The sequence below is a fragment of the Typopeltis vanoorti genome, chromosome 11 (assembly GCF_054136105.1).
Source record: "Typopeltis vanoorti isolate ZY-2024b chromosome 11, IOZ_Tvanoo_1.0, whole genome shotgun sequence".
Lineage (NCBI taxonomy): Eukaryota > Metazoa > Arthropoda > Arachnida > Uropygi > Thelyphonidae > Typopeltis > Typopeltis vanoorti.
Window position 1 is genome coordinate 108,496,611 of NC_143559.1, and position 19,185 is coordinate 108,515,795.

Sequence of the window (19,185 nt, forward strand, 5' to 3'; positions counted from 1 at the left end):
GTACAGAGTTCCACATTGATAGGGAGTGTAGATGCCTGGGAAGGAGAGAAGATCCTGGCAGGAAATGGAGACTTTATCCAGATATTTGTAATCTGTTCTTATTTTGTGTTTTTTTCAGGAGCAAGCCCATTTTATCTATTATATTGTTAATGTGGAGTAGGGATATGGTGTATATATTGTCTGATTGGGTAGGGGTTTGTTGTTTTTTTAAGAAATTTAAAAATAAGACATAATGAGACTATCAGAGGAAATTAGCCAAACAGACCAAGCAGAATCCAAGAAAGAGCTCTTTTACTGTGAAAGGAAGAATGATTATGTACTCAACGTAGTTGAGGATCTGTAGAATGCATTAAAATATGATATGTGGGTTTTTTGCAAAATTGGAGGTTTCGTATATTTTGCAATATATGAGGGTGGTCTGAAAAGTTCTCGGCCTAACAATAAAAAAAACAAATTAATAATTTAAAAATTATTTATATTTTTCAACATAATCTCCCTTAAGACTAATACATTTATCCAGCGATGCTCCAGTGCCATTATCCCATCCCTGTAGTGGTTCTCAGTAAGATCTGCAAAATACTCCTCTACAATCACCTCTTGATTCGAAGAAAAATGCTGACCACCTAGGAAGAGTTTTAGTTTTGGGAAGAGATAGCAGTCAGAGGGGGCCAAATCTGAAGAATAGGGTGGATGTTCCAACAATTCATAGTTCAGATCCCTTATTTTTCCCATTGCCAAAACACTTTTGTGGGCAGGTGCATTGTCCTGTTAAAGATGATTTTTTTTCCTACAAACCAGTTCTTTTCTCACAAATTTTTTCATCTATTCTGGTTAAAAGATCAGAATAATATTCTCTGGTTATTGTTTTACCCTTTTCAAGTTAAGTAATAAACAAAATGCCTTCAGCATCCCAAAATACCGATGGAACCGACTTTGTCTTCTTTGGTGCTGAACAACCAGCTGCTGTCCACTGTTTTGACTGCTGTTTGGATTCTGGTGTGTAATGGTGAATCCAAGCCTCATCCATAGTAATAAATTGATGCACAAAATCAGTTTTATTCTTGTTAAAATGCTCCAAGCACTATTCAGAGATTTTTGTGCGAGTGCGTTTTTGATCTGCTGTGAGCAAGCGCAGCACCCATCTTGTGCAAAGCTTTTTCATTGCAATTCTTCATGCAAAATATATCCTACACATTCTTTTGAAATGCCTATACTCTCAGCAATTTCACATACTTTGACTCACCGGTCATCCAATACCATATCGTGCACTTGATCAGTGATTTCTGGGTTACATTTTTTGGATATTCTTCACATCGATCATTTTTAGGGCTGGTACGGCCATGTTTAAACTCGACAGCCCATTTCGTAATTGTCGAAAATGACCAGAAATCATTGATCAAGTGCACGATTTGATGATGTTGATGAATTAATGCATAAAAATGACTGATTACTTGAATATAAGTAATGATTGTTGGCCATAAACAATACTTTTTATGCATTAATTTTAGAATTATCATTGTTATCAGTTTTTGATTATCATCCAATGTAGCAGTTGTTTCTGCAAAAGTTTTTTATTGAAAAGGTTGTCTTATGATGCATTTTTAAACAAAGAATTTTAATGTTAAACCCATTTAAACTGAAATAGTTTAATATTAAGAATGACCTAAATGTGTAGCAACTTTCTTGCTTTTCAAGGAAAGAAAACAGTTTTTTCACAGTTTACAAACTCATAATTTAAAAAATTCCTGTATGCCATTTGAGAGTGCATGTTTGATGATGTAATCAGTTAAAATTTACAAAGGTTAATTGCATAGGGATTTAAATCCTTCCCCCCTCCAGATGGTGTTGAGTTTAATTTTTGAATAATATTGCATATACGTTATTATGATTATCTGTTATTTTTAGATTCAACAAACTGATGCTGAGATTAATTTCTGATTTCTTTCCTTAATTGATGCTTAGTTTAATTTTGAAATAATAATATTTATTTATACATGATACTCTATCATTTTTAGTTGTTTGCGAGGGCTTCCAGTGTGGACCCAATGCCATATGTCAGGGAAAACGTCATCGTGCAGTATGTGAATGTAGAGATGAATTCAGAGGAAATCCATATAACCTTACAAGTGGTTGTCAACGTAAGTTGATGTTTTTTTTTTTTTAACAAAGAAATCAAAGCATTACAAAAGTAAAACATGCACCATTATGAAAAACAGCTTTCAAGAGATTCAACATGGTATGGAATGTGATCATCATTGATCACTCTGCAGATGTTAGTAATGGTAAAGTTTCTTAGCTCATTGTGTAGCATTTTTACGTCAAGAAAGTCAGGCTATCCTTTCCTTCAGTTTATCAGACTGCTGGCATCTTTCAGACATAAACATACTTCTTTCTCCCTCCTCTCCCTTCCCCCAAAATTACTGTAATGGAAATGGTTCCACTGTATAGATTCCTCATAACCAGTTTTCTGAACATGCTTCCTGAGAAAGTTAGTCATTTCATAGCAAAGAGAGGAGGAAGAAGAGGAATATTATCTTATTGTTATGTGGCTAAGTTCTGTAAATTGCCGAAGTAAACACATCTGGGTCATAACATGATACAACTGGTTATTGTGTTTTTCAGCAAAAAAAATAACACCTTATTTGAAGATGGTACACAAAACATTCATTTTTGGAAGATTTTTGGTGTAATTATTTTTGCTTTGGGAAGAGCTCACCTTATTTGGAAAGAGCTCAGCTATCAACTAATGCCTTTTTATTCCCATATAGAAAGTAGGCAAGGCCGTTTTAGCCCTATCTAACTTTTGGAGACTGAGTGGGCAGTTCAATCTCCACTGGTACCCAATCAGAGATAGCTGGCCCAAAGCTATCACTAATTAAGCGGTACACAATGAAGAGATGGCTAAACAAGTGCTGCCATCTTGTGGTCCGTAACCCTAACACAATATATTTAATATCAGAAATAGTGTGGGTTCTATTGTCGATTTTCTGGAGTTTATGGGACAAAAAACCCAAGTTCTGGGAGAAAAAACCCGCTTGCTCATGCCAAAGATCGACTAACTCAGGAACTGGTCAAAAAAAGGGGCTTAGGAAAATTTCCTCTAGTTGCTGACTGAATTTGAAACTAACTCTTCCTTTGTGTGGCCAAGTTTTGTGGTGTGCAAATGCCACATCCACTGAGCTACACAGGCTCCTTATGAAAGCGTCACCTCAATTATGTGACCCAACTAGCTATTTTAACTCCAAGTGGGGAGTATGATCTTGCAATTTTTATGTAAGGGTTAAACCAGGCATATGGAGTTATCAATGAGGAGAGGGTATGTTTCCTTTGGAGGAGGTCTGTAGCATATGGAAAGCAACAAAGGATGTTTGAAAGAAGTAGTGTCATACCACATTCCAACTGTTTGGATGATAATTCATATGGAGATTAAATGGATCAACAAAATCATTCAAGTTGGAGAAATTTCAGATTACAAACATGAGAGCAACGGCATAATGAGATTATCAGAGGAAATTAGTCAGGGTAGACCAAAGGGCATCCATGAGACAGCTCTTGTGCTATGAAAGGATGGATGGTTATGGAATGATAACTTTAATGAAAGTGACAAGTAACAGGAGAAATAGCTGGATTATGGAGTGATTATTTTTCCAAGATGTATTATCCAGATGGAGATAATATGTCCACTGTGATTAATATACATGAGAGAATAAAGATAGATGAACTGAAATCACCCAGGAAAATCTTGATGAGAATACAACAGCAGAATTAGATGAGATATGCTGGGATGGATTACTGATGGCCATATAAATGTATGGTGCAGGAAAAGAATATCCTATGATATGATAGAACTTTGTGCTTAGCCTATTGTTGTGTAATTTGTATGTCAGTAATATTGAGGATGGTGTGAAGGGAATATTTTGTTATTTGCAGATAATGCCACTAGAGAGTGACATAAAGATCTGCAGGAAGATTTAAATAACTGATGATGTTGACAAATGATAAACAGATACTAGATTAGTATTATAAGGGTATGCACTGTGGTTTCAAGAGGTTATGAATTGATTGGTACATTGATGGAACTACAGTGCAAACTGATTAGATTAAAGATTTGGGAGTGATAGTGACCAGGAAATTGAAGTTCAGAAGTCATATTACAAAACTTGATTAAAACAGCACAAAACATTACTGAGATAGTGAAAAAGACTTAAACAAATACGGAATAAAGAACTGGAAAATGTTTTATGAAAAATATTTTATGAAGATTGCAAGACCTTTTGTGGGTGGAGCAACATAAAAAAAAAAAAAAAAGATGTGTGCTTTTATATCTGTATGGGCCATGGTTGTGATGTATATAGCCATATCCACTACTATGAAGGGGTGTCTGAATATTTTTGATCAGATAATATATTTATAGCTAAGATTTTTTTTCCCTATATCAGTAATCCATTCCATTTAAACACAGTTCTTTTCTACTCAGTTGTTTGGTTTTTTTCTACTGGTTGTCCAATATGGTGTTTAAGTAAACAGCTTGTTTATTTTAGACGTGTGAAAGGAATCAATATGTACTTCTGTTAACTTATGGGAAAGTCTTGGTCTCTTTTATTGTACCTGTTATTTCCACTCAATTTCCACTTTCAGTATGTCCTAGGAGCAGCTTAACTCGTAAAGATATTTTCATTACAAATCAATATATCTGTTATGCTGTTTGATTCCTCAACTTATGATTTACTAGAATAAGTTAAAACAGTGATCCAAACTGGCAGACACATGAAAGGACAGATAATTTAATTGTGAGATTCTTCACTGGCCAATAGAATTACAAAGGTGATTAAAATTTCTTCATCTCTTAACTCCTTGGCTATATAGCTCATCTAAGATCCTTAAAATAAATTATTTCATGTTTTTTCCTGCTTATTACTTACATCTGGGCTGTCCAATCTTCGGTAATCCGAGGGCTGCATTAAAAAAAAAATTATATGAGGGCCGCATCACAATGCGTATCTAGTAATTTGGTGAGCAGCAGCGACACAACCTTGAAAGCTGAACAAACGAACAACACTAATTGTACACTAATTGCAAGCTCATGCTCCCCATGAGCACCCGGAGCATGTGCGTTGGAACAAAACAGTGTAAGAACGCTTCTTTGACACAACTAATATTTGAAAAACACGTGGGTATATAGTGATGTAAAAGCACCAAATAAAATTACCAACATTAAGATTATCGATTAGTGATAGAATTAAAATATCTAATACACATTCGATTCAAATTGTTATTTTATTTTTTCACTTGTGAAAATCAAAACCCACAGGTGGGCAGCACAAAATCGCACTGTGGGCAGTGCTTTGGATAGCTCTGACTTACATCATTAAAAATTATTACTATCATTACTGTTATTACTGTCATCATTAAAAAATAATATTAGACATTCCAATTCCTTTGTCTAAACTTCAGCTTAATTATTTGTGCAAAAATTATTAGAAGTAATAATCACTTAGTGTTATCATGACTTATTTGTTTCTTATTTGAAAAGAAAAATATCATCAAATTTTTAATTTTAAGACAACCATGATTATATCAATATAATATATGATCAGCTAGTTATTATATTTATTTTTTTTTTTATTGATTGATCAACAGCACCTTCACTAGATGTATGTAAAGTTGATGGGGATTGTCCTGATCACCAGATTTGTCGAACAGGAAATCGTCATTTCAGAGACTGTTTTGGTAAAACAAACTTTAAATTTCATTAATGCTTATAATCATTAATGTTTTTATATAATATCTTACTTCTTATGTAAAGGATTAATATGGTGATTTTTTTTTCTCTTTACTCAGATGCTTGTGAAACCACTCAGTGTGGACTAAATGCCATGTGTGTTGGTAGAAATCACCGTCCACTTTGTCATTGTAAGCCAGGTTTCTCAGGAAATCCTACTGATTTTGGAACTGGCTGTCAACGTAAGTTACTTCTCATTACAATTTCAACACTTTGTTCTTAAATGAACCTTACTTTGAAAAATGTTTACTTTTTTTTTAATCTTTGAAGAAATTAAATAAAAATTAATAAAGACAGAGTGACAAAGAAATCAATTTTTATAATCATATTTATTTAAAGCTGTACTTATTTTTTAATAAATACAGTTTTTAAAAAAAAATGTACTTTTTTGTAAAAATATTGTACTTTTTCCTACTTGTGAGAATGAAATCAAAAATATTATAATGAGACTCAAAACCTCTTCTGCTCTTTGCCAAGATGGTATTAATATCAGCATTTTGCAGGAGTGCCAGAATATTTGATAGATCCTTGGGTGACTATCTTCAATTTATCACTGACTGACATGCTTCCAACAGAATTTAAGAAAGCTGTGGTAATACCAATTTATAAAAAAAGGATGAAAAATGATCTTAAAAATTATAGGCCAATCTCTCTACTTCCAGTTTTTTCCAAAATATTAGTGAAATTATTAAAAAATAAATTATAATTTATTTTTTATTTTTTATTTTTAAAACTACTTCTTCTCTAAGAACCAGTATGGATTTAGGCAGAAACTAAGTACTGAGCATGCACTGCTAAACTTCACAAAATTGATTTACTCATCACAAGACCAACACTAACTAACTTTAGCAGTTTTTCTAGACATCCTGAAAGCTTTCTGACCTGACATCCCATGATATTTTATTAAAAAAACTGGAGACTATGAGAGGCTGTGCTCATGCCTAGTTTAAAAGTTATTTAACATCTAGATCACAACCTGTAAAAATTAATAAAAGCTATAGCAATTATCACGTCACAATGGAAACTAGGCAAGGCAGCAGCTGGACTAGACTGGACCATAGAATTCTCTCGACCATCATCCTTAGATCCCAAACTTAGTTACAAACATGCTGTTATCATTCAGACCATCAATTTGAACCATCTCTGTCTCTTTATTCACTTCCATCAACTTATACACTACTTATACACTGAATTGCCATGTAGCAGTTTTTCAGATACTTGCAGGAAGTTCAAAAACATCATCATGTGTCTTCCTTCTCCAGAACATTCATCACTTTTTCATAAAATCTAAATAGATTGCTACAGAAAATCCATGCTGACATCATACAGAATCTTATTCCTGTCACCCCAGTTCTGTATTCTAGTTCTAACCTGCTGTCTGATACTGAAACCGCAGCCGCAGATGTACAGACAGGTTTATATAATTGGAAACATCTATCTTAGTGTGATTGTTGTGCAGTACCACTATTTTACTTTCCTTCGACTCCTTTTGGGACATTCTCATTTCTAAGAATCCTAATTAACAAGGAAATTAAGACAATAATCAACTGTTTTGCAAATTTTCCTAAGAAATATAGTGATATATTGTCTAATCAATGCATCCTTATTGACATCTAGTATATTCAGCTTATACATTTCACATGATTCACTTCACTTGTAGTCCTTGCAGTATTTTCTTGCCTTCTTGGCATTGCATAGCATCATTTCACACCAATGAAAAATGCACTGACAATCATCATCATCATCAAATTCCTAATATGTATAGAATACTATGGCAGTGCTACATGATTAAGTTTCCTTCCTAACAATATCCTTCCAAATTAATTTATTTGTCAGATCTTTATTGCAATCAAATCTAACATTTTGTTTTTCTAACAAACAGCATCAGTCCACATAAATCTTGGTTGTTCTTTGGATCTTTAAGTGACCATACCACCTTAGATCAGCTCTACTCACATATTCTTGAATGTCAGTAATGTCAAGTTTCTTTCTATTTTCATTTTTAATATGATTTTGCCATTGATTCCATCTGTTCACTTCACTATTTTTTTTTCCTTCAAAACTCTTATATCTGTGACTGACATTTCTCATATTTGTGGTTTCTAGTCTGCACTGAGAAGCATTTATTAAATAATACTACAACATACACTGCAATGATTAATTTGCCACTATCACTAATATTACTCTTACATAGTCATTCTTCCTATTACATCTCTTTCCAGTGCTGCTCTTCCAACAACTTATTTTTCCACACTGTTTACTGAATTCACCATTCATTCATTTCACTCTATCCTTATTTCTTCCTATTTCTTTCTTTATTTTCTTTACAGTTTCTTATAATTCTGTTATATATTATTTACTGGAGTCTCCATAGCTCACCCTTTAGTTGGAAAGACCTGGGATCGATTTCTATCCATGACATTAGGAACAACCTTTATCTGGTCTCTTTTGACTAAAGGCGAGTTAACCAGTCTCATACAGAATGCTTTTTCATCTGGAAACTTGGGTTTTCTGTCCCTCAAAACAGGCTAACTGGCCCTGTGAACACACGGATACAGCCATGAATACTTACAACAATGGAGATCCTCACCACATTCTCCTTATGCCTGCAGTCAGCCATGAGTTACATCTTGGTAATCAACTGCCTGGACACATGATGATGATGATATTACTTACTAAGTTTAATTGTTTATCATGACAAAAAAAAACCAAAAAAAACCATACATCTGTTTTCCTGATGATGATCTCACTACAAAGGTTGAAATGTCAAATGCTGCTTTCTTAATGCTAAGTAAAGTAATTTTTCTAACACATGTTGTGTCTCCATAAATTCTTCACTATGAATACTGACCACTGTGTAACCTTAAAAGAAAGAATTTTATTATCATTGTTTGCTTTCAGTTAATGAAGCATTCTCAAAGTCATCAACCACAATCTGCTTACAAAGGCACATACAGAAATGAGTAAGTGTTCAAAATATTTAAGTTGGTGCCTTAAAGTCCTGACTGTACCCTATGGATGCTTTCAAGGAAAGCCAGTTTTGTTGTGTTTTAGTAGATGATAGTTTTCCAAATCTTTGGCAATTCCTTCCAGTCAAATTTATTTAAATTATGTTCTTTCAATATATCCAGTAGAAGAAAGAATAATTATTGACATTCACAAAACTGGTAAAATGATAACCACTATGGATGATCTAGTTGAGATATTAAATGAGCAGTTCATAGAGGCATTTCATCCTTGTGAATGTGTTAGCAAGCAGAACATGAGTGCAGAGGGAATAAAGGAGGAGAGACTGATTGTAAGTGAACAGGAGTTATATAGAAATGTAATGATATATCATGACATTTTTTGAGGGAATGTTCCAGGGAGTTGATATCTGCCTTGACATATTAATATTATTATTTTAAATCATTATTAATTCCATATGGAGATAGTTGATAAACAAGTTTATTTAGATCTGAACTAGTTTTGCATATCTTTATAGTACACTTCATTAGAAGAGGGAGAAAAAAAAATTGAATTATATGACTGAGTCATCTAATTAATTTTTATTAGTATAAATATTAATTAGTATAAATATAAATATTAGTACATAATAATTGAAAATACTAACAGTGGAAAGTGCACGTCACAAAAGATTAGCATTATAACAATCCCTTTGAGACAGGACTTACAGGATCACAAGCAGTATGAATAAAAGAAATCAAGAATTAGAATACCTCAGTTTGATCCTGCCTAAAATGGTTATAACAAGAAACTTGTTGATAAAATTCTAAAACAGCGCTCCCTAGACCATCAAACGAAGAAGAAAAACAAAAACAAGAACACAGAGAAGTGGCATTACTGTCTTTTTTTTATATATATTTTTTATATCTGATCCACACATGTAAGATTGCAAGAACTATAGCAAATTAGTGCCATGTGTGGATGAGAGGAAAAGAAGAAAAGAGGAATCTGTTCACATTTTGTTTGAACAGCTGAAGGTTGTATTCTTTGGGAATGGCAGAGTGGGAGAGACCAAAGAACAGTTTCTGCAGCTGCCAAAACACTTGGTGTACTTTTTCGCACAAGACACTACTTCACACCTTCACAGCTACTAACTCTATACAAATTCCAAATCCACCCAACCATGATATATTGTACCCATGTTTGGGAAGGTGCACCTTCAAAGTTCTAAAGAACAGAAGTAGATGCAATAAAAGAGATGGCAGTGAAGTTGGTTTGGTGAGTTTCGAGATGGAATGTAAAAGGGTATTGGTCAGCATTGGTTTAATGATTTTGGAGAAGAGTGGAGGAATAATGGTGGCCAATTCAGCAGAGCACTATCTAGGAAAGGATCTGTAGAAGAGGCAGAAGGCAGAAACTGAATGTCATTAATTAGCCAGATTGTCCTCTTCTGGATAGAATTGAGCAATCTTAAGAGAGAATTTTGGTGCACCACCCCAAATATGGAAGCAATATATCATGGTTGGACAGATTTGGGATTTGTATAGAGTTAGCAGCTATGAAAGTGTGTCTTATGTGAAAAAGTATGCCAAGTTTGTTGGTGGCTGCAAAAGCTATAGTTGAAATATGTTTGTTCCAGGATGATTGGAGGTGTAGGTCAGTCCAAGAATGGAAATCTGATCTTGTTTGGGTATCTCAGTATTACTGAAGGTAAGCCGGGGGGGGGGGGGGGGTAGTGCAAGCTCTTTCTTGTGAGAGATTGGACTGTTACGTTTATTCTGCCATGGACAAGATATCAAATATAGTATAAAGACTGCATTCTTCTCTTTAAAATATTTCGTCTCAGACTTCCAAAATCATCCCAATTGCCACTCAAGAAACTGAGGGTATTCAAGATTATTTGCATGTATGGAATCTGCTATGTAGGACAGGCAGGCCATTCAGTAAGATATGCATGTAAGAAAAAAAGAAAACATAAATCAGGACTAGTAGCATGTACAACAGACACTGAAACACCAAGTAATATGGCATCATACTGAAATGGTATACATTGACTATAATTTATATGCCAGAGCATCCAAAGAGTCATCTGAAATATTAAAAAAATCCACATCAGTGCAACACAAAACAAGGCGTGATCCTATATCGATAATGCTTAATCATCTTTTATTAAAAACGTGGTGCATGCAGACTGACCTCTAATGCTCTCATCACATTGTTAACTACCAAGATACAATATTAAAATAAGTGCACTTTCTATTGTTATTATTTTCAAATATTATATACTAATGTTGCTGTTATTTGCTTGTCACCAAAGTCACTCATGTAATTCATCCCCCCTCCCCCACCATCTCCTGATGAAGTGCACTATAAAGATACACAAAAACTAATCGAGATCTAAATAAAATTGTTCTATCAACCATATCAATGTAGAATTAATGACAGTTTTAAAACAGGAATATGTTAGCTATCCACAGAAGTCTGAAAAGCCATACTTGTTTAATATGAGTCTTATATTGGATCAAGTTCCAAAGGAATGGAATGAAGGCAAGATTGTTCCCTTCATAAGGGGCAGCAGCAAGACTAAAGTTTTGAAATATAAGTCAATCTCTGTGTCTGGAGTTGTAGTTGAAGTGTTGGAGAGGTTAGCAAGGACCAAGATCCAGAATTGGGTTGACCACAGTAACATTCTCTTTGATGGAAAGCATGGGTTTGCTAAAAGAAATAATGTTTTATTAATTTATTTATTGCATTAAGGTGACAAATGCATTGGACAAGGGTGGTGCATACACAATGGTGTACTTAGATTTGCAAAGTCCTTTGATAGATTGACACATGACAAGATGGTAATCAGATTGAAATGGATGGAGTTGGATATCAGCAAGTTGTGTGCATTGGAGCAATATCCAAGAGGAAAGCTGCTAGTGTATGTGTCAGAAGAGTTGTTTTTGGCCATTGCTGTTTAACTTGTATGTTAATAATATTAGGAAAAGTTTGAATGGGGATATGTAGTAATTTTCAGGTGATACAAAGTTGAGAAAAGCTACGATAAGCAGAGCTGATATTGTGGCTTTACTGTGGAATTTGTGAATGAATGAGAAAATGAGTGGGGAGAGGGGGTGGAATATCAGTCCAACCTTGCAAAGTGTAAGGTTTTAAAGTTTGAGGAAAAAGATGGGATGCAGAGTATATAGTTGGTGTGGATATCTTGGAGGGTATGAAATTTGGGGATGATGATGATGAGTAAGGATCTAAACCTGAGGGGACAAATTGCTAAAATTGTGATCACAGAGCACTGGATTCTCCACGATGATGTGGAGAACTGCCATGTATAAGTAGTAAGGTGATTATGGTTCCATTTATAAGGCCTTGATCAAGCCACATGGACTATTATGTACAAAATTGGTCACCTGGTTTTCAAAAGTGTGAAGAAATATTGGAAAGGGTCCAGAGGTGATTGACTAAGGTGGTTTCTGATCTCTGAAATGTTGAGTATGAGGAAAGGCTGAGAAAATGCACATTGCAGAGTCCATCTGATAGAAAGGGGGGATATGATAGGGACATATAAGTTAGTAAGTGATTACGATAAAGAGCCATAGTAAGTGGTTATTAGCAGATTAATGTAGAATTGGTTTTTCATTGAAAAACCTATTCTACATAAAACCTATTGTAAGTGCATAGATAGTGAATGTATTTAAGACATGGTTTGATGATAGTTTGGGCTGTTGCTGTTTAGATTCTATATTAATGATGTATGTATGTGTGACAGTGGGACATGTTATGATGGGTCTTTTAAATCCATGGAAGTCTGATAATAATAATAATATTTTGCATCCATAGTCATTTGTACATTATGTACTATCTTTAATCGCACAGTGAAAGACCATTGAAAGTTGCTGTTGCAAAGATAAATTTTATTTTTGTAGTAAAGCAGTGAATTTGTTTATTTTTCATAGCATTTTGTAACTGAGCTATTATGGAACTTTGTATGTTTGAAACAGATGTTTATTTTTACTATTTTTGAACTTGCAGTGAATGATGACAGCTTGAAAATCAAACATAATTAACAGGTCTTCTTTTTGAGAATGGTTTGTTGTCATGAATGATGTAAACTTGGTGGAATGTGGAAAGTGTTTGGGAAGAGACTGAACAGGAGACAACAGAGGGGTATGGATATATTGAAAGTGTGATATTCTGTTAGACTATGAATTATTGGTAAATGCGAAACCAGCTGATGGAATGAAAAAAAAAATCCAATCCACTAATGCCTTTTATTCCCTTATAGGGAGTAGGCGAGGCCTTTATACCCTCTCTAGCTTTTGGAGACTGAGTGGGCAGTTCAATCTCCACTGGTAGCCAATCAGAGATAGCTGGCCCATGTCTATCACTAATTATAGCACATAGTAGTAACCACATAGTAACACGTAGTAACCACATCTGAAATAATGTAGCTACTATGGTCGATTTTCTTGAGTTTATGGGACGATAAACCCGAGTTTCCGGGAGGAAAAACCCGCTTGCCCATACCAGAGATCAACTAACTTGGGAATCGGTCGAAGAAAGGCTTAGAAAAAGTTCCTCCAGTTGGAGACTAGACTCGAACTTAAGTCTGACTTCAAGCGACCAAATGCAGAGGATGCAAGCGCAACTTCCACTGAGCTACACAGGCTTTCTGAAGAGTGCATAATTGCAGGAGCAAATGCTGTACAAATCAAGGAATGGAAGTGAAAGAAAGTATAGCTGAAGAAATGAAAATAAGTAATACTGTGGAAGTGAAGAAAAGTTGGAATGAAGAAATGAATGATAGACTAACAGATAGTGTAGTTGCCAGGATACAAGACTTGAAATATGAGTTGATCAAAGTGAGAAGTAAAATTAAAAATATATGTAGAAATGAGAAGTTTGGTGGATAAGAATGAATAAGTGAAAAAGGTTAGGATGAAGGAAAGCAGAGAAAATAGGGGATGAATGACTCAAAAATTAAAAAAAAAAAAAAAAAAAAAGATCTATGGAGATTCCATAATCATAGGTGTGGTAAATGAGAGATTCCATAAGGTGTGTTTTCCAGGAGGGAGAATTAGTAGGATAATTGAAGTGTTAGATATGAGAAGCAGATGAGTAAGTTGGTGGCGGTTGTTGGAACAATTGACTTGGTTTGACATAAAGAGAATGTGAGGATGGCTATCAGGAGGTTGTTGAGGAAGAGTGAAAAATAACAGTGTGGTAAGAAAGATAGTCTATGTTGCTGAGGTGTGATAATGATGAGTTGCGATGGATAGCAGGATTCATGAGTAGCATGTTGGAAGAGCTGTGTGAAGAGAAGGGAGTGGAGTTTGTAAATGTGTGGGATGCATTTGAGGGAAGGATGGAAATTTACAAAAAGTGATGGGTTGCATTTAAATGGTTTTGGTGTGAGTCAGTTTGAGAGACTATTACTGCAAGGAGGAACGGCGAGTGAAGCAAAAGATCAAGAGAGAGGAACTGGTGAGACTGAAGCCATTATAAATGAGAATAGTAGTACTGTGAGTGATAATGATAGAATGAGAATGCAAGATAGATAGGGAAATGGGGGAAATCATGTAGACAGGGAGACACAGCATAAGGAGAGCAGATGTTGGAAGTAGTAGTAGTAGTGAATGTCATACAGAAAGGTTTAGGTATTGTTCATTAACCATAATAAATGTGTTTATGAGGATAGTCAGTATGGGAATGGGATAGCCCGGGATGTGTGGAGTGTAGTTGAGTCTGAAGAAATAGATAGGATAAGTGGTTATTATAAAGGCAGTTGGGAATGAGTGTGGGAGAAATCACAACCTATAAGTGGCATGGGCAAGATTGCTTATACACCTAAAAGCGAATTATGGTTTTTGTTTACAAATTCCAGGAAGAATATCAGAAATAAGAAAGATGGACTGGTTTCATTGATTGAGTTTATTTGCTCAAAAACTATTGGAACAAGTGAAACATGGTTGGATAAGGATAATATCCTGATGGGAACAGAAATGGAAGGATAATACAGTGTTTTTTGCACAGATAGAAAGGACAAGAAGGGAGGGGAAGTGCTGCTAATGATAGCAGGGGAATTATGTCCACATAAGATAGACATGAGAGAGAGAAATAGTGACGTTGGTTTTGAGGCAGTATGGTGTGGCGTGAGGTGGAGGTTGACAGGAAGAGATATTTAGTCAGATGTTTCTATATGCCAGGGAATGTGGAAGGTGGGAATGAAGAAATGCAAGAGAAATTTGGGTAGTGAACAAGGGAAGGTTGATTATTATGGATGATTTTAATTGTGGAGTATAGATTGGAATGAAGAGATAGCATTTGGGAATAAGGAAAATGAATTTCTTGAGAGACAACTACCTTAGGCAGTATGTAAAGGAGGAGGACACATAAAGATTGAGAGATTTAGATCTGATCATTTCATTAGAGGGATTGTGACTGAGGTTTTGTACTTTCTTCCAGTTGGTTAGAGTGAACATGAAGTGATCACCTTGGTTGTGGCTAGCCATATGAAGACTTCTGTGGGGAAAGGATGTATGTGAAATGGAATTACAAGGCTGGTGATTATGAAAAGGTTAGATCTATAGCATGGAATGAGATGTTAAGTGGGAGGGATATAAATGCTGCATGGGAACTGACCAAAAGATATTTAACAAGATTGATGTGTGAACGTATTCTGAAAGTCAAAAGACTGAATAAAGTTGGTGCCAAATGGATGAATGATGAAGGTACTTCATCATTCTCCAGCATGAAATTTGGAAGAAGAGGACACTGGAGGTACCACATGATAAATAATGGTAGTCATTAGTTGCAAGAGGAGTGTAAAGAGCAGGCCAGGAAGATGATTTAGTTGGTAAGAACAGCAAAAATACGGTATGAGCAGAAATTAGCAAATCAAGCCAAGAAAAACTTGAGAGTTTTTCAGATATATGATGAGTAGAAGGAAGAATGATTATGAGAAGATGATGTTAATGGATGAAAATGATAGAATGGTAACTGCTGCAGAAGATATTGGTAGTTATTCAGTGAACAATCTATAAGGGTGTTTCATCCTCATCAGGGTGAAATCCTGAGAATCTCAAGTGTAGAGAGGATGGCTTAATTTTGAGTGAGCAGAAGGTGTATGAGGAAATAAATAAGCTTGGTGTCAACAAGGTGATAGGATTTGATAACATATCACCACGTGTCTTAAGGGAATGGTCCAGGGAACTGGAGTAGCATTGGAAACTGTGCTGTTTAATAAGTCTTACAACAGCACAGGTTCCAAGAGAATGTAAAAGAAGCTGAAATCTTTTTCCTGAAGAAAGGTGGTGGTGATAAGTTTGTGACTACAAATTATAGGCCAATTTGTATATCTAGAGTGGTGGTTAAGGTACTGAAGAGATTAGTGAGAACTAGGATACAGACTGTCATCTTCATTTTACATTCTATGTAACATCAAAGTCAAATTTTGGCACCTGTTCATATTTTAAGGCATCTGTAACATTGTTTGAGAATTAATAAATTAGCTAATTGAGAGTTATTAATACTCAAGCAAGGTCTTGCTAATAACTATAAACTTAACTATAAACATTAGCTGTGGTTCAGCATCATGTTAGAAGATGCAAGATAAAGGAATGCAAAATGTAGCTGTTGTATATTTGTGTGTGTAAGATAAGAATACTAGTAAATGGAGAAAGAAAGAGTTATTTTTAACAGACTTGAAAGTGACTTTCACAGAGTAAGCTGAAAAATTAAAAAGAATAATTAAAAAATTAATTGTACATGAGCATTGAAATTAACATTGAGTTATTTTTTCTGTGTTCATTTTTATTCATAGTCAAATTCATGTGATTCTTTAAAAATAGATTTGAAATGAAAAAAAAGTATGTGGACTGTAATTTTCTTCCACTTTTGTCTTGGAGAGACAAGCATAGCCATTTCATCCATTTTGCTATTTATCTAAAGTATAGAATGAATCAGAATATCAAAGTAAAGTACTTTGTATACTCATAGGTAAGGATGACAGACATTTAGTGGAAATTAAAATGAAAAGATTTTTGTCAAGTTTGAATATAGTGTTGCATTCTGTTTTCTGATCAGTCAGATTATTATTATTAGGCTGTTTCTTTGAGTGAAATGTAAATCCACTCATTATTAAGATGTACACAATGAAGTTTAGTATTAAGTAATTGATGTAGCACACATCTGTGTGCTCTGCATACTGAATTGATTTGAAATGTCACTTTTGGTAAATTCGGAATTAGCTGATAGTAGATTGGCAACATTGATCATCATATAATCGTTTCTGAGTGCTTTCAGCAATATTTTTTTTACATATTCAAAGTTTTCTTAAAAATAATCATGATTCTAAGTCAAAACTAAGAGCAAAAAAACTAATCTTAAATTTACTTAACAATGGTATTTATCATTTATTTATTTATTTATTAACAAATTATTAACATCATTTATTAATAAATCTGAAATATTGTATTGTCTCTTTCTATATAGCCATTCCTCAAGACAAATGTAAGAGCAATGCACAATGTGCTTATGACCAAGTTTGCAAAGTGACTAGAATTGGCATTAAGGACTGTATAAGTAAGATCCCATCAAATACATTTTCCTAATTTAAAATGAATATGAAATAGGATTCTGACATGATTATTCTTAAGCATGTTTTGTTTAATGTTTTCATTTTAGATTACATGATCTCAAAAAATAATATTATCGTATAAGTTATTAAAGGGATTTTATAGGATTGATACTAAAGACATGGCAGGGAAAACCCATGGAAATTGTATAAGAGTTCAGTTATCAAGGGTGTTAGGACTAGATTTTTTGCTTGGAGGGCTGTAAATGGATGAAATGGATTGCCAAAGGTGGTGAGTGGTTGGAGAAGTATGATAGGTATTGTGTGAATAATGGATCTCCCACAATGAGTTTTTCAACTCCATGGACCTACCTGCATAATAATAATTTTATAATACTTTGTTGTTGAGCTGAGTGATGGCATGAATCTTTGTATAATCATCTAGTATATGTGTGTGTTAGCTTTCTATAAGCAGAAAGTCAACATAGTATGAAGTCGAGGATTGTGTGTTGGTTCAGAAATATTGGTTGGTTCTCCACAATCTTTGTAGGCTGTGAAGATCGTCTCTCAGTTAACTAATTTTAATCTTTAAACAACCTTCTGTTATGGCTTACCTAACCTAAATGCAAAGAATACATATGGACTTCGTAGGTTTAGGTTCCTCCATAGTACAGTCATAAGAGTGAATTTTCATATTCTCAACCATAACTCATCTTGCTGAAAAGCAGTTATAAGTGTTCTCTACATCCTAGACAAGATTTGAACTCAATTCATTCAATCAAAGTTAATGTTTTGGCAAGGTTTTCTTTACCAGAAACTTGGCTCTGTCGCCTCAAAAAGAGACAAACCAGCCTAACAGTATAACAGTTGGCAGAGTTAATATACTTACTTCATGTTCTTAGTTACCATGGGGTAATCTAAATAATTATAATATGACATTCATCAAGAGTTGCTGTAACAATAAGCAGACAGTGATTATCAAAATGATTTTATTATATACTTTTGGATGATTTTTATTGCCCAGTACTAGACTAGTTGTGGAGATTAGAAGTGACTTGGAAAAGTACCAGGTTTAGTTCCTAATGATATATTCTGGAATATCTGGATTATCCAATAGCTCACCACAGTATTAACCATAGCTTTCCACCTTTTGTGAGTGGGATTATATATATATATATATATATATTATCTTGTCAAAAATATTGATGAGCATACTTTGAGAGAGAGCTATAGATACAGTAATCAGAATATAGATTTTATAATAAGGTATTGGCTCATCTTTGTCTTGTATTCAGTTTGGTATATGCAGTAAGTTTACCACATAGGAATATATCATTAATATATCTGAGCCAGACTTTGAGCTATACACTTGCTGAATCTAGAGCTTGTTGCCCATTCTTCCATGTAAATGTTAGCTGGTGGTGGTGGTGGTGGGGGGGGTCCATGCCCATACATTTTTTGCTAGGTAGAAATATACTCACAGTGAAGTACGTGGGCAAAGAAGACTGTGATATCAGGTAGAAATTTGTTCCGTAGGAGAAGAACTGCATCATTGATTGGGAGCACACTTTTGAAAATTAAATATGGAAATAGATAATAAAATATGGAAGCAAGTTGAATAATGTGCAAATCTATTTTATTTATTGATCTGAAAGTTGGGTTAAGAATGAAATGGTTGAATGGAGACCAAAATGGAGTGTCCTTTCCATTTTCAATCATTTTAGTAATTTTAGCAACCATTTCAGCACTCAGAATTCTCATATCAAGTTATGAAGGCTCTGAGGAAAATTAGGGAGTGAACGGATAGCATTATTCAGGATCATATTAAAATGGAGATACTAGAAAGTATCATGGTATGATTAGCATTGGAGAATGCTATGAG

The 19,185-nt window shown here is 34.4% G+C and overlaps 1 protein-coding gene across 1 annotated transcript in view; it reads left to right on the forward strand.

The window, feature by feature from the left end:
* The window catches only part of LOC150101923 (uncharacterized), a 1,001,066-nt gene that overhangs the window by 354,567 nt on the left and 627,314 nt on the right, over positions 1-19,185 (forward strand). The window contains exons 46-49 of the mRNA XM_090399931.1: positions 2,016-2,138; positions 5,641-5,730; positions 5,842-5,964; positions 17,222-17,311. Of these exons, the coding sequence (XP_090256057.1) occupies positions 2,016-2,138; positions 5,641-5,730; positions 5,842-5,964; positions 17,222-17,311 (426 nt within the window). The remainder of the gene's footprint in view (positions 1-2,015; positions 2,139-5,640; positions 5,731-5,841; positions 5,965-17,221; positions 17,312-19,185) is intronic.